Genomic DNA, 16,537 nt, shown 5'->3' on the forward strand with positions numbered 1-16,537 from the left:
CCCACTCTATGGCTAGTACTCATAGCAACTTAGCGTACATTAGAAAAAAACCAGGCCAGGCACAGTGGCTCACTCCTGTAATCCCAACACTTTGGGAGGCTGAGGCAAAGACTGCTTGAGGCCATGAGTTGAAGACCAACCTGGTCAACATAGTGAGACCCCATTTCAAAAAAAAAATTAATTAGTGGGGGATGGTGGTACATGCCTGTAGTCTTAGGTACTCAGGAGGCTGAGGAAGGAGGATCACTTGGGTCCAAGAGTTCAAGGTTGTAGTGATCTAAGATCATGCCACTGCACACTAATCTGGGTGACACAGTGAGCCCCCCCAAAAAAGATGTCTGGGTGTCATGGCTCACCCCTGTAATCTCATCATTTTGGGAGGCCAAGGCAGGTGGATCGCTTGAGCTCAGGAGTTCAAGACCAGCCTAGGCAACATGGCAAAACCCCATCTCTACTAAAAATACAAAAATTAGCCAGGCATGGTAGCATGTGTTTGTTGTCCTAGCTATTCTGGAGGCCGAGCTGGAAGAATGGCTTGAGCCCAGAATGCGGAGGTTGCAGTGAGCTGAGACTATACCACTGCACTCCAGCCTGGGTGATAGAGCCAGATCTTGTCTCACAAGAGAAAAAAGAAAAGAAAAAAGCACCCCTTCCTCAAGATGCCTGACTTTTATGAGAAAACTATCATAGTAACTATCCATACAATGACTATGAGGTGAATGGTGTCCCTGGAACTTGTGCAATACACAATCTGTATAACTCTTAAGTTTTGTGCTCTTACCACCAGCATAGCACATGGGCTCTTCAAGAAACTGATGGCCTCTAGTAAAAAGCTAGGTTCTTCTCTCAGGTAGGAAATGAAAATCCTTGTCAGCCAGCCACTTATTTTACTCTATATCCAATAGTTAAGCCAGGGAGGATAGGGCTGAAGGTGTGAGTGTACCCGGGGAGGTTATCCTACTCCTATGCCCATGTCCTAAGGCCATGGATATAAGGAGTCAGGGGACAAGCCAGCTTTAAGCAAGGCTGAGGATGGAGGAGTTTTCCACTGCCCAACTGCATGGCCTAACACCAGATCCAAGTCCCCAAAGGATGCTAGTAATATAGATGAAGGGGAAGGAAAAGGATGGTGGGCAGGACCCCTCTGCTTCTCTTACTGGGCAGACTCAGGACTGGTGGGAGCAAGGCTGTTCAAATACACACAGAGACAGGCGCTTTAAAAAAACAAAGCAAATCCTGGGATCAATTTTATTGCTGATGGGTGAAGCCTCCTCCTATCCCCTTAGTCTTTCAGGTGGTCCAAAGCCCCTCCAGGATAGCACAGTGCTTAGGCTCTGCTGGGCCAGAAGCAAGGGAAACAATCTATCTCCCAAGCCTGGCCTGGCCCAGTCCTTTCCCTGCCCCCACCCCACCCTATTGCACATCAAATCATGTAAACATGGCTATGGGCATGGCCCAGAACAGCAGTGAGGCAGATTGATGTGTAAACAGATTTGGGACCAGGGGCTAGACCCAGTCACCCAGCTCTACCCCATGCTGAGGCCACAGTTAAGTATGGAAAAGCAGGAGGTCCTGGTCCCAAACTCTGGCTCAGATTATGCAACAGTGCAGATGGCTCTGCTCCCCTCTGCCACCCACCCTCTCAGATTCCAGGTCCTGAGGTCCAGCTAGCCTTGGGCTTCCCTCCAGGCCTAGGCAGCAGATGGCAGTGTCCAGTTTTCTCCCTCCCACCCCCAGCTGGAGGTCACTGGTGCTGGGTCTTCCTAGATGCCCGGGGGAAACCAGAGACGGGCAGTGGCAGTCTGTCCAACCCTGGAGAAGAGGAGGAGATGGGCAGTCAAAAGCAGGTCAAAGGTCCATTCCGTTAGGGACCAGACAACTAAGCCACAGAATGTGTGGATGAGGTATGTTACCCACAAAGCAGGAAGCACACCCTCTCCCCTGCTGGGGTGACGGGGTGACCCGTGATCCAGAGTGTCCTAGATAACTACCACCCCCCAACAGCCTGCACCCTCACTCCCTCTCACCGAAGGCCCGGATCAGCTCTGCCCGCACAGCTGCAGTGAAGGTCTTCACCAGACAGAGTGTAGTGAGGCCTGCAAAGGCTGCGTTGTAGAGGAACACAATGTAGAAATTGCCCAGCCAGTTGAAGCGTCCAAAGTCACCCAGCAGGTCAAAGCGAGTGAGCCCTGAAGTACAAAGGCCAGGATGAGAGGTGGGCTCTCCAGGCCCTTTTCTGCTACCAGTCCAACTTTGTGCTGCCTCCTGGTGGCCACATTTCAACACTGCAACTGATAGGTTGGCCTCTCCCAATTCTACTTGGCAAGCTGACTAGCAGTTCGGGACTGTTCAAAGTGTCAGCAGCTAGGCTTGCTTCAGCTTCGCTTCCAGAGTCTGGTATCTTCTCCTCCAGTGAGGGCCTCCTCTGGCTACTGGTGTTCCCAGGAACTCCCAGGGCCTACTACTTGTTCCTGGGCCTGGAACAAGCAGTTCACCAAGTTTTTTTAGTAGACAGAACAGTGTGGTTGCTGAGCGCTCAGACTGATCAGGCTGCTTTGGTTCATATCCCAACTCCACCCCTAACTAGCTGTGTGATCTGGGGCAATTTCCTTAAATTTTCTGTGCCTCAGTTTCCTAAGAATTAAATGAGACAACACACATAAAGCACTGTCTCTGCCAGGCACTATTCTAACATTTACTGGGCTCCTTATAATACTATCATAAATCAAAAAACTCTGCTCCCCACCTGTAAATATTCTTACCTGCATCCAACCTAAAGGAACTAACTGGAAGACCCACAAGCCTACTGTCTTACAAATTCTCCTGGCATAAATACAAATGGTAGAGTGGAAATAATATAACGTTAAGAATTAAACAGAGCTGTTTTTTGTTTCGTTTAATTTGGTTTTGTCTTAAGACAGGGTCTTGCTCTGTTGCCCAGGTTGGAGTGCAGTTGCACAATCTTAGTTCACTGCAGCTTCAAACTCCTGGGCCCAAGCAATCCTCCTGCCTCCGTCTCACACATAGCTAGGACTATAGGTGTGCTAATTTAAAAAAAAAAAAAACACTTTTTTTTTTGGGGTAGAGATGGGGTCTCACTATGTTGCTCAAGCTGGTCTAGGACTCCTGGCCTCAAGTGCTCCTCCCACCTTGGCCTCCCAAAGTGCTGGGATTACAGGCGTGAACCACTGTGCCTGGATCACAGCTGATTTCTTTTTTTTTTGTTCTGAGACAGACTCTTGCTCTGTCACCCAGGCTGGAGTGCAATGGTACCATCTTGGCTCGCTGCAACCTCCACCTCCCAAGCTCAAGCAATTCTCATGCCTCAGCCACCTCCCAAGCTCAGCAATTCTCACGCCCCAGCTGGGATTACGGGCATGTGCCACCATACCTGGCTAATTTTTAAATTTTTCATAAAGATGGGGTTTCACCATGTTGGCTAGGCTGGTCTTAAACTCCTGGCCTCAAGCCGATCCGTCCACCTTGGCCTCCCAAAATGTGGGATTACAGACGTGAGCCACCAGGCCTGGCCCCAGAACCGATTTAAATATGAAATCACATATAAAACACAGAGAGTGATGTGGTATTTAGGGGGAGGTAGGAGGGCGGTTGTTACCTCTGCAGCTCACATACTACCTTGGGGTCAACTAGTTACATTCTCAAACTTTTTTTTTTTTTTTTTTTTGAGATGAAGATTCGCTCTTGTTGCCCAGGCTGGAGTGCATGGCACGAGCTCAGCTCACTGCAACCTTTGCCTCCTGGGTTCAAGCGATTCTCCTGCCTCAGCTTCCTGAGTAGCTGGGACTACAGGCATGCGCCACCACGCCTGGCTAATTTTGTATTTTTAGTAGAGACGGGGTTTCTCCATGTTGGTCAGGCTGGTCTCGAAATCCCAACCTCAGGTGATCCGTCCGCCTCGGCCTCCCAAAGTGCTGGGATTACAGGCATGAGTCACTGCGCCCAGCCACTCTTGAACTTTTTAACCAGTTAATTATAGATATAGCTCTTAAGGCAGGAGAAGGAATGAGTATATTATCTGACACCCCAGTGTAGAGAAAGCACTAGCCTGGGGTTCAGGAGACAAGGGTCCTAGACTGACTTGACCTTGCCTCAAACTAGCTGTATAATCTGGGTCAATCAGGTAGCTTCTCTGTTTATCATCTTTCAAACAGGAACATTTACTAGATTACTCACCCAGGAGAAAGATTTAGAAAAAAGTGTGCTCCCCGACCAAAAGTAGAAGTAAATGAGAGAGGCAGTAGCAAATGTAAAAAGTATGTACTTTGCAGCAACAGTACCCTGAAGCTCAGTGTAGGCACTTTAGAGAGCCTCGCTTTCCTCATCTGTATAATGCGGATAATACCTACTCACGGGTTTGTTGTGGGAATTAGAGGAAGCATGTATATAAAGTGCCTGCTTTACATCAGTAAGTACTCACAAAAATCCAATTCCTTTATTTCCTCCTTTCAATACTTACCTAGGGTTCGAGAGAAGACAGGAAGTGCTGAGCTTAGGACCAGGAGACAGACACAGTTCCCAATTATCTGGGTGGAAACAGGGAAAGGAGTGGTGAGGGTGGAAGAGCTGCAGGCACCTAGTGCCCATCCACACCCCACAGGAGGCTTCCCTTACTCCCTCCCAGCTACCTGCGTCATGGCGGTGTCATGCCATCTGGGCCGCAGGCTCCGGAAGAGTGGAGAGCTATAGAAGCCCACAACTGAGGACACCATTAGGTAACTGCCACTGCATTAAGGAAGAACTGGCTGGCTCCTAAGAATTAATAACTCATCTCAAAGGGAACAGAGCTCTCTCTCAGCCCACTTCTTATTTATTTATTTATTTATTTTTATTTATTTATTTTTGAGACAGGATCTCACTTTGTCACCCAGGCTGGAGTGCAGTGGTGCGATTTCAGCTCACTGCAGCCTTGACCTTCTGGGCTCAAGCGATCTTCCCACATCAGCCTCCCACATAACTGGGAATGCAAGCATGCACCACCACGCCCGGCTAAGTTTTTGTATTTTTTGTAGAGACCGGGTTTCACCATGTTGCTCAGGCTGGTCTTGAAATCCTAAGCTCAAGAAATCCACCCGCCTCAGCCTCCCAAAGTGCTAGGATTAGCACTGTGTGAGCCACTGCATCCGGCCTCTTTTTTATTTTCTTCTGATCAGATTCTACTGAACCACCAGCTCTCCTTTCAAAATTAAGTATTTTCCTTCTTTCTGAACCCGAGGTTGATGAAAACTTGTCCCATTTCCCATCAGTGTTGCTCAGAGTCCCAAAGGAGACAAAGTCCAAGAAGTGCTGTCTAGAGTCCCAGGAGACAGGTTTTTGTATTCCAGAAGGATACAAGATGAGTACAACCTGAACGACGGCACCAAAGGAGCCCAGCTTGGAGAAGGAGACCTGGCCTAAGGAGGCACCCTGAGGAGTGGGGCAGTGTCACTGTGAGCATTCCCCACCATCAGCACTACCCGGCACCCAGCCTTCCCACTGTCCTCAGCTTCTGCCTCCTCTCCCCAGCTGTTCTTAGGCCCTCCCCAAAGGATATGGTGGGAGGGCAGCCTGGTACCTGCATGCCTCGGGGCATGGCAGCCTCATCGATGAGCAGCTCCAGGATGTGGATGGCCACAATGAGCACAGACAGGCCCTGTGTGAGGCAAGCTCAGACTCCCATCCTACCCCAGACCACAGCTCGACCCAGAGCTAAAGGAATGGGCAGAGACTCTGGTCCAACATTTCCAGTTTCCAAGACTAGCTCCGCTTCCAATGAGCTGTATGGGACCTCATCAAAGCTGTTATTAGCAACAGAGTGCCTTTGAGGACATTATAAGATACATCTCCTCTAGGTGGATGGATTGCAAAAAGGATAAATAGGAAAAGGCATCTCTCTTCCTCCAACTGATAAGATATATTCTTGAGTCCATAGGGGAATCGACTGCTTATTCTCATGCCAGGGCAAACCTGCACAACTACTCACTGGCCCTGTGTGACCCTGGGCAAGTCACTCAACTCTGTCTCTTCATCTACAAAATGAGGGTTGATGTGCTCAACATTTGTGTTCAGCACAGGCAGGACATAAAAGCAGGCACTCAGTGAGAAGCAACCACTATTACTGATGATAACCAGGTCCCCTCATCGCCTCCCCTCTCCCTGAGAAGGCCTCGAGTACTGAGAGTCTACTCCCCACCTCTAGGGCTGGTATACCCACCGTCAGCACCAGCAAGCACAGCATAGCCAGGGGGTAGCCCAGGTTCCGTTGCCAGGCTGAAGCCTTCCGCCGCTTCTCTGTGCAGGGATGGGAGGCTGTCAGCAAGCACCTGGAACCAGGGGCTACTCTCCTTGGGGAAACCCAGGTATCCCAAGCCCTACCAACCCACATACCCAGCAGGACCCTCTGTGTCTGCAGAGCCAGGAGCTGTCTGTGTAGCAGCTCCATGTCTAAAGGGAGCCAGCAGGAAGTAGGATCTGAGGGCAGAGAAGATGGTGTTGCTCCCAAGTTGGGCAGTCTCTGCCCAGGCCAAGCCCACCACCCCATCAGGGAAGAACTGCAACTCACTACAGATCCTGCGGGTCAGGGCTGCCTCCTCAAAGGCTGAGCAGTACAGCTGCTCCTCCAGGTCTTCCAGCAACTTGGGGCAGGGGAAAGGAAGAGACTAACTTTCAGAGGCTCCCTGACCCAAAGGCCCCAGGAGAACCCTGTTCTTCCCAGGGCTCCGTAGTCTCAGGCCTCCCCCAAACCCTCATTCACCACCCTGTGGCCCGCAGCTTTGCTCAGTCCCTCCCAATTGCCCTGTATTCTGCCCTGCATGTCTGGTGACCAGCTCTGCATGATAGGGGTACAGGATACAGGAACCAACAAAGGCTGCAGCCCTCTGCAAGTTGTGCACTACACAACCATAGGGTTGTTTCATTGTTTGGTTCCAGCTCTGCAGGAAGCTCACCCTGCAGGATCAAAGAGCAAGGAATACCACATACCCGGGGCTTGACCAGCAGCTTCCCAGTGACGGAGAACATGCGGGCGAGACCCAGTGGAGTACACACTGTGAGAACAAGAGCCAGTCACCTGCCAGACCCTGCTCTCCACCCCTTGCCTAACATGCCCCTCCATTCCCCCTCCTTCCAGCCTGGTTACTCTGGTCCAAGGACCCTACCCATTCCCTCCCAGACCCTGTACACTCACCCAGGAGTAGCAGAACCCCAAGGAAGGAGATGCATGAGTAGAGGTAGGGGAGATAGTACTCCCAGAAGTCTAAGGATAAAAAAAAAAGAGGATGTCAGCTCATCTCTTCTTGCTTACTGGAGGCTGACAGGCCTCAGAGTCTAGACAAGGGCACAGTCCCCACAGCTGTTAGGCAAGTAATACAAATGAAGAAAGCTGGCCAGCATCAGCAGAAGAGGGAATGGCAGGGCCTATAACAAACTGGAGATCCTAACCCCTAACTAAAGGGTATAACTGCTATTTGGCCTCCATCACCAGGGACTAATGTAGCCAGATCTTCTCCTTGTCAAGCAAAGTTAGATATCTAGATGTTAATATGAAACCTCCCAATTTAAAATGTTAGCAACTGAATAATACATATTTTAAAAACCATTGCATAGGCCAATGAAACATTTCTGCAGATTGGATTTGGCCAGATGTCTATCAGTTTGAAACTTCAGTCAAAGGGAGAAGGTGCCAACCTTTTCCACTTTAGTAGGTTATAGTCTTTCCAGGCAGGTGGACATGGGCCAAAAGCCATGTCCACACAGCCTGGAGGAAGCTGGGCCACTCACCATAGAGTGACTCTCTGCTGGCCTTGTTGTTATCCACAATGGCTGACGCCACCCACACCATACCTAGCACCAGCAGAGTGAGGAGCATCAACATCACCACTGTCTCATAGACCCGGCCCAGGACACCCTACGGAAGGAGGCAACAGGTGAAGGAGGTTAACATCGGGCAGTGTGGGGATGGAAAGACATCAGAGATGGTGGCCAGCCTGCGGGAACCAGAGAGGTCTGGATTCAGGAGATAAGAGAGAGGGTTTTCCTCTTATTCTGCTAAGTTGCTCTGTCTTCCCACTCCCCAGTCTAAGGTCACCCCACATACCAGGTGCTCTTCATTTGCATCTCCTTTTCCCAGACCCATTCCTTGTCGTTGTCTGCTCTGGGAGGCTGACCTCTGAGGTCTGCATCCCACAAGCTCTTTGCCCTCTAGTTTCGCATCCAACAGGAGAATGGAAGGTAGAAAAGAGGTGAGGGTATGTTTCCTGTGAGTCCTCCCACGTCTGCCACCATGGTTTTGGCAGTAATTATGACACAAAGACAACAGCTCCTCTCTGGGCAGCTTCACATCCCTGGTTTCAGCTATTAGTGGGTTCTAGAAACTATTTCCTCCCTTTGTCTCTACAGGCCTAAGGGTGGTAATGACTTCCTACTGTCACTAGAGCCTCAAACTTCCTTTAACTAAACCTCTGCAAATAGCCTCTTTATTAAAATCTCTTCAGTTGAACCATGTGTGTGGAATTCCGTTTCCTGCCTGCATACATATCCCCTACTTACCTTTCTGGAGCCAGCAAAGCCCTCGGACTCAGTGAAGAAATATGCAAAGGGCATGAGGAAGATGAGGGACAGGTTGGAGAAGAGAAAAACAAGGTTCCAGAGGCCTAGAGCAAAAAAGGAAAAGCAGAGATGGTCAGTAAAGGGAGGGGCAACCGACAGGAGACTGACCATTTGCAGGAGAAGCGGAGAGGGAAGGTGCGACACATGACTGATTGGCCCACGGCTGCCTGAGTCTGCCCGACTCTATCTGCTCTCTGCTCCCTATCCCCACCCCAAGCCGCCTCTAGGAGCCACAAACCATGGATGAGGGAGCCGTTGAGCCACTGGATGTAGTAGTTCCGAGGCAAGGAGAGTAGCACCTCATTGCTGATGATGGAGAAGGGCAGGAGCAGGACAGCACCCAGGGCAATTGCCAGGGTAAAGGTGCACAGCTCGAGCCTGGGCAGAGAAGGGGAGAGTGTCCTTGCTTAGCTCAGCACTCACTACACTGTGCTGGAGAAGTTCCATTTGTACTGAGGGCACCTGTGGCTTCCAGAACCAGCTGTAGCAATGACAGAGCTAAGGAAGGAGCCGTCCAGCTGGGGTTCTACCCACTGCCGGCTCGCTCTAGCCCTTTACCTCCAGGGAAGCCCCAGCTCATGGGATGGGCACAGCTTCGGGCATTCATGGGAAGCCCGTCACCTGCCATGTCACATACCCAGGCTGTCCCCAGGAATGTGGTCCTCCCATACATGCCTATAAGTTATGCCAGGTATGATGCCAAAGCTAGGGGGCCTGGCTTCTCTTCTTTGCTCAGGGATATGGATTTCTGAGCTTACCTCTTTTTGCCCAGATAAGCACAGGGTCATCCTATGTGGCTATGCCCTGCACAAAGGCATGAGGGCAAAGGAGGACAAGGGGAAACTGAAACCTAGCTTCATAGCCAAGGTCTATGCCCTGGGCTGCATACACTGAAGAGGGGCACTTATATCTCGTTGGTCCATCAAGGGTGGAGGGCTACCTTCTGATCTACTAACTCAGAGGAGTCATCTCTCTCTCTTTCTCTGTATGTGCTAGTGAACATTGGCAGCCTGGAATATGGGCCTTCCTCTCAGAACCAAGCATGCCCCTCCCTCAGGGGTTCCCATCTTCCCCACACCCTGCTCTTTTTCTATCAATCTGCATCCCCACTCTGGTCACTGGGAGGTGAAGCCAAGCTGGAGCCATTTCCGGTGACTCAGGCCCCAGCGGATGTTCCTGGCCATGAGGCTCCCACAAGCTCCTGGCCTAACCAGGAAGACAGGAACAGCAGCTTTTCTGAGCGTCCCCAGGGTGAGGTAAAGCCGGAAACCAGAAATGGGGTGGAAACAGAAACTCTCTCTTCACCGTGTGAGACTTCCCCCTTCTCCCTCCAGCTCTAGGCCTCCCTAGATCCCAGTTCCTAAAGACCACTGGTGTTAGGTGCTGAGGCAGGGACACTTACGCAATCTTGTTGACTGTGGCATCTGCATCATCCACTGTAAGAGACAGAGGCACGGGGAAGAGGCAGGACATCAGGGGGCAGCTCTGAGGCCGTAAGTATTACAATGTGCTCCCCGCCCCATCCCTGCCCCTCAAAGAAGGCAGAGCTGAAGAGAAGGCTCCAGGAGACCACACATTATGAACTCCATAGCCTATTCTCCAGCCATGGTGGCAGCTTAAAAATCAGTGGTCCCAGGTGAAGAGAATACAGGCCAGACTTTCCTATACTTCTTTCCTCCTCCCTAGATCTCTCCCATCGCAGGTTCCTCTTTATATGCTCAAAATATTAATATAATAAACAACTAGTCTGTGAGGTTGGTTACATCAGTGGCTGGGTCTAGGAAAGGGAAAAGAGAGGAGGGGGAAGGGAGATTCACAGAGAAGGTCCCCAAGGGAATTACTCTAGGGTAGCTGCTCATCCTGAGCCATCCTGAGAGGAGGAAAGGCTGGGGCTAGAAACTGGGGCAAGTGTGCCCCCACCTCCAATTACACAATGTCTAGGGAAGGAAAGTTGCAATCTGAGCATACTCAGGCTCCCCATAAAGAGAAAGGCCACCATCACCAGGTGCCCCAGTCATCAGGGAGGTCTCTGGTCCTGGCTGTGGGAGCACTAGGAGAGGAGATGACACAGAGACTGTGCCCGTAATGACATTCACCCGGCAGTTGCTCACTTCAGGTTCACAAAGGACTTTCACATTAACCATCTCCTTTGGTCCACACAATGGAGTAGGTAGACATCACTATGCCCATTTTGTAGGATGAAACTGAAGATCAGAAATGTTATATGACTTGCCCAGAAGACACTTCCATCTAGCTGCCCTTGCCCCTGTCTGTGCAGAAAGGGAGGCTGAAGAGGCAAAGGCTCCAGAACAGCCCCACACAGCCACTGCTCCTTTCCCAGTGGGCGCCATAGGCCCATTCCCCTGAGGCTGGTCCATGGCAACTGGAACTCTGGCAGGAGGGAGGGAAATCACAGTACCTGTGGTGAACTCAGCAGGCTTCTTAAAGCGGGTCAGGAAGATGTGGCAGAGGATGTACAGTGTTGCAAACAGAAGTGTTGAGATCTGTAGCAGAATGTGAGCTGGGATGAGAAGCTCTAACCTTTAGCACATTCCACAGCCAAGGGCCTCTCTGTTAATTCCATGGCCATTACTTCCTTAAGATAAGGCTCCATACTTCCAGGGGTTCCATCTGGAAGTATGTTCTCTTCTGATCCCCCAGGTACTTCCTTCTAGTCAGAGCCCCAGGGACCTCGAAGAAGGGCCAGACAGGGGCTGCCCCATGCACCTGGGGAAACAGCACCATGCCCAGCCCTACAAGGACTTCACTGGGAGAAAATAGCTTCAGCCCAACTCTGGTTGGTAAATGGGCAAAGAAAACTCCTAGAAATGCACAAGCATACATATTTCAAACCAGTTACAGAACCAGAGGGAATTTACTTGGAGCACATTATTGGATGGGGAAGCAGGTTTGAGGGGAGGAAGACGTCTGCATTGTCCTGGCACCCCATCACTACCCTACCCTCCTACCTCCACCCACACTGGTGCCTTGACCCAAAGTAGGTGTCATGTTTCTAGACGAAGTCACAACTTCTATTCCATGCTTATTCAGGGGCCTGAAAGATCAGGTCTGCTGGGCCAAACCAGAGCCTCATTTAATCCTCTACCCCTAACAGTGGGCTTTAGCTAGGGCCCAATATCTAGTGTTTCTAGAGCTGGCTAGACTGTCAAGTGACAGTGATGGCGGAACTCGGCCACGTTAACCTGCATATTCATTCCTACTCTATTCCAAGTAAGCTTCTACTGCCCAGAGGAGGAGCCATTGGCCAGCTTGGCTCTATAATCAAGAACAGAGAGTCTTGGCCAGGCACAGTGGCTCACGCCTGTAATCCCAGCACTTTGGGAGGCCAAGGCAGGTGAATCAATTGACATCAGGAGTTCGAGACCAGCCTGGCCAACATGGTGAAACCCTGTCTTTACTAAAAATACAAAAATTGGGCTGAGCGCGGTGGCTCACGCCTGTAATCCCAGTACTTTGGCAGGCCGAGGTAGGAGGATCATGAGGTCAGGAGTTCGAGACCAGCCTGACCAACACAGTGGAACCCCCCCCCCGTCTCTACTAAAAATACAAAAATTAGCTGGGTGTGGCGGTACGTGCCTATAATCCCAGCTACTTAGGAGGCTGAGGCAGGAGAATCACTTGAATTCAGTGGAGGTTGCAGTGAGCCGTGATCGCACCACTGCACTCTAGCCTGGGTGACAAAGCAAGACTCCGTCTCAAAAACAAACAAACAAACAAATTACAAAAATTGGCTGGGCGCAGTGGCTAATGCCTATAATCCCAGCACTTTTGGAGGCCAATGCGGGAGGATCACGTGGTCAAGAGATCGAGGCCATCCTGGCCAACATGGCAAAACCCCATCTCTAATAAAAATACAAAAATTAGCCAGGCGTGGTGGTATGCACCTGTAGTCTCAGCTACTCGAGAGGCTGAGGCAGGAGAATTGCTTGAACCCAGGAGGCAGAGGTTGCAGCGAGCCGAAATTGTGCCACTTTACTCCAGCCTGGCGACAGAGACTCAGTCTCAAAAAAAAAAAAAAAAGGCTGTGTGTGGTGGCAGGTGCCTGTAATCCCACCTACTCGGGAGGCTGAGGCACAAGAATCACTAGAACCTGGGAGGCGGAGGTTGCAGTGAGCAAAGATCACGCCACTGCACTCCAGCCTGGGCAACAGAGTGAGACTAGGTCTCACAAAAAAAAAAAAAAAAAAAAAAAAAGGCCAGAGAGTATCAAGAAAAGAAGTTATTGTGTTTGAGATATGCCAAGAAGACAGGATCAGTCTCATGGGTCTTCCAGTCTCCAGAAAGGGCTGACCCCACAGGGAATACACATACAGCTACCTATACAAGGAGGGAAGAATCCATAGAGACGCAGGAGAGCCATCGATCCAGAACAAAGTCATAGCTTTTGACATTAGGGAAGCAGAATAGAAGGAGCCACTCAGATTGCAGCTGCAAGATTTTTATAGCCTGTGTTCTGCCCTGGGCTTGCATAATAGCCAGGAAGGTGGGAGGGCTCAAAAGGTCAGGCTGGAGTTCCACCCAGTTCCAAGAGGCTAGGTTGCGCTCCAGCCCCTGGATGAGAGCCAGGTGGGGGAGGCACCATAAATCTTCAGGCTACCCTTAGCCAGCACTGATGTTCTCAGCTCATGGGACTAAAGGATGGGGGAGACATCCAGGAGGCTGCTTCTGTCCAAGGTCTCATTCCTCCCTGTTCTCTAGGAATGTGAGCCTCCTGCCTGACACTGTCTCAAGACCTGGCTGTGCCTCTGCAATATGCCCAATCCACCATGTGGACTGTCCACCAAGAAACACACAAGGAACGCTTGCCGAAAGCAAACTTCTACTGGAGTTGCACACTCAGACTAATATACTTTCCTGTCCTCACAGATAAGAGCAGACCTAATTATGTCCTGGCTCAATTTACCCTACCTCCAATAGGCTGCCCAGGGCTGGCTAGAGCCCAGCCTGAGAAAAATGAAGGGAATGACCCCCACACTGGGTTCCCCCACTTACTAACATTTCTTTCTGTTTTCCCAAACCATTCCCTTTCCATTTACTATTTGGAGATGAGGGTTGCTCTGGGGAGCTCTGGGGAAGGAAACAGAGGAGAAAGGAGAGAGGTGAGAATTCAAAGCAAGGCTGAAGAAGATATGACTCCCTAAGCTCCACTGCGTACCCCTACCCCAGAATTGAGGAGTCCACTTCTCTGCGGCAGGTTCAGCTGTCGCTCTAAGTGGCAGGGATGGCCTAAGGAACAGCAGCCAGGTACCCTCTGAAGCCCTGGGAGGACGACTTACTGGGGAAACCCCGGAATGGCTGAGAGGCTGCGAACCCAGCCTTGCAGGGTTTCAAACAAACACTAATGAGAAAGAAGAAAGACGGGGGAATACCTGGATACTTGGTTGTTCCTCATCTCTACATATTAGGATCCACCCTAGTAAGACTCCTTTCTTCCAAAGCAGGAGATGACCCACCAAGTCCCCAGGTTCCTCCCGTCTGCCATCCCTACACCTCCCCTCTTTTCTGGAATCAAGCTCAGAGTGACGATTTCTCCCCTTCATCCAACGTCAGCTGGGTTTGCCCTCAACCCAGTTTGAGAAGCAAACCCATCCTTCCCCGATTATCAGACTAAGGCGGACTCCGCAGGCTCTCAGACGCGCTGGGTGAGGGGTGGCAGGGAGGGGCAGGGAGGGGCGTGTTAGGGAGGAACGGAAACGACGGCCTTTGTTTACCGCTCAGGGACCCAGCTGATCCCATCTAGGGGATCGCTAGCCGGGCACCCGCCCTTCTGCTAGGACGGAGGCCTCCGTCGCCCGCCGCTGGCCCAGGCATGGTTTGACGGCGCTCTGAGACCAGGTGGGCTCGGACCCCAACCTACCCCTCTCCCGCAACCCCCGCTTCTCCCCGCCGGGGCCCCGCACTCACAATGCACTCGCGGATCCTCTCGTGGAATAGCTGTTCTCGCACGGATAGCACTTCGCAGTCAGGTGCTTCCATACTCTGCTCAGCATGACTGGAGCTGGGGTGCCTCCGGGCCCGGGGAGGACAAGCGGGGAGGAAGCCGCCGCCGCCGAGCACCCGGACCCAGTCTAGGAGCCTTTCCTCGCAGCCTGCAACAGAAACTCGGGGCAGTCTGGGGCTCAGATACAGTCGTCCGGACGCCCCACCCTTAAAGGGGCAGGCACCACCCGCCTCGTTTTAAAGGGCTCTGTCCTTCCTTTGCTCCCTCCCCTTTAAGGTCGGGTCGCGCTCACGTTTCAACGCAAACACCCGCCACTAGGCTCGCTACGAGGAAGGGCCGCTGAGGTTCCATCTTTTTAAGCGATCTGGTGACGACACAAGGGGTGGGCGGGTTCCTTCCATGGGGAGGAACTCATTGGCTCCTAGAGAGCTGCCGCTCATCGCTGGAGGAGCGGTGATAGGTTCGCCCTGTGGAGGAGGCGAGATCTTTTGGGCCTACCGCTGCTGATTCTAATTGAGCAACTGTCTCTCTCATCTGGGAAAAGTGACGGTTCCTGGATTTTAGTGGCAGCTAAGATTTTAATTTGACCTTGGTTAAATGAACCATTTGAATCAGGCCAGCCAGGCAGGATGTGAGGGCACCCTAGGGGTTCTGAAAGGTACCTCTGCCCAGTAACCGATGTTCTGCAGTAGCATTTTCTGTGTGTTTGTGTTGGGGTGCCCCTCCGCACACCCCCACCCCGGTTTCCCGCCGCCAGGGGTTTTCACTCAATCATTTTTGTGGAAGGCCTAGTGTGTGCTGGAACAAATACTGAAAAATACTGGAGAGAGGACTACAGAAATACCCTGCAACTTTGTGAAGAAATGCCCACAAGGATCATTGAAGAGTGGGGCTGAGTTAAACATTAGCTAACCACTTACTATGTGCCATTCACTGTATAGTCGTTATCTCAGCCATGTTACCCAGGCTGATCTCGAATTCCTACCCTCAAAGTGCTGGGACTCCCAAAGTGCTCGGATTACAAGACGTGACCCACCCAGCCTATTATCTCATTTTAAACATCACTACAACCTTTCAGAGGAAGATGTTGTGATTCAACTTTTATTTATTTATTTATTTATTTATTTATTTATTTATTTATTTTTGAGATGGAGTTTCCCTCTTATTGCCCAGGCTGCAGTGCAATGGTGTGATTTCGGCTCACTGCAACCTCTGCCTCCCGGGTTCAAGCGATTCTCCTTCCTCAACCTCCCAAATAACTGGATTACAGGCATGCGCCACCACGCCGGCTAATTTTGTATTTTTGGTAGAGACGTGGTTTCTCCATGTTGGTCAGGCTGGTCTTGAACTCCCAACCTCAGTTGATGCGCCTGCCTTGGCATCCCAAAGTGTTGGGATTACAGGCGTGACCCATCGCCTCCGGCCAAGATTTTGTGTGTGTGTGTGTGTGTATGTGTGTGTAGTTGAGTCTTGGAAGTAGACAGGATTTAGATGAAGGGAGTTTTTTTTTTAAGTTATTTATTTTTGACACAGGGTCTCACTCTGTCGCCCAGACTGGTGTGCAGTGGTGCGATTACGGCTCACTGCAGCCTCCAACTCTCAGGCTCAAGTATTCTTCCCATCTCAGCCTCTTGAGCAGCTGGGATCACAGGCGGGCACCAGCACACTTAGCTGATTCTGCCATGTTGCTCAGACTGGTCTTGAACTCTGGACTCAAGCTGTCGGCCTGCCTTGACCTCCCAACGTACAGGGATTATAGGCGTGAGCCAACAGCCCTGACCTCCTCTAAATTCTTAAAGCAACATCCAGCTGCATAGTTCAGTGGGCAGTTAAAAATTGGCCATGAGGCTGGGCGCGGTGGCTCACGCCTGTAAGCCCAGCACTTTGGGAGGCCGAGACAGGTGGATTACCTGAAGTCAGGTGGCAAGACCAGCTCGATCAGGGAGACCCTAATCCAGCGGCACTACAGGA

The 16,537-nt window shown here is 51.2% G+C and overlaps 1 protein-coding gene across 11 annotated transcripts; it reads right to left on the reverse strand.

The window, feature by feature from the left end:
- Positions 1–1,215: 1,215 nt before the first annotated feature.
- On the reverse strand, positions 1,216–14,721 carry LMBR1L (limb development membrane protein 1 like). 11 transcript variants are annotated; one of them, XM_005570754.5, is made up of 17 exons: positions 14,530–14,721; positions 11,024–11,108; positions 10,007–10,040; positions 8,843–8,982; positions 8,545–8,648; positions 7,777–7,903; positions 7,184–7,252; positions 6,979–7,043; positions 6,560–6,632; positions 6,385–6,468; positions 6,212–6,288; positions 5,573–5,650; positions 5,351–5,424; positions 4,647–4,737; positions 4,478–4,544; positions 2,028–2,189; positions 1,216–1,812 (listed from the first exon to the last, which is right to left on the reverse strand). In XM_005570754.5, exons 1-17 carry the CDS (start codon positions 14,599–14,601, stop codon positions 1,745–1,747), a joined length of 1,470 nt encoding a protein of 489 aa, XP_005570811.1. In that variant the 5' UTR covers positions 14,602–14,721; the 3' UTR covers positions 1,216–1,744. The 11 variants fall into 11 exon arrangements, with proteins under 11 accessions (XP_005570811.1, XP_045222427.1, XP_073862885.1 ...); XM_045366492.3 differs by lacking the exon at positions 11,024–11,108; XM_074006784.1 differs by lacking the exon at positions 8,843–8,982.
- Between the last annotated feature and the right edge of the window lie 1,816 nt (positions 14,722–16,537).

Source organism: Macaca fascicularis, chromosome 11 (assembly GCF_037993035.2).
Source record: "Macaca fascicularis isolate 582-1 chromosome 11, T2T-MFA8v1.1".
NCBI classification, from domain to species: Eukaryota; Metazoa; Chordata; class Mammalia; order Primates; family Cercopithecidae; genus Macaca; species Macaca fascicularis.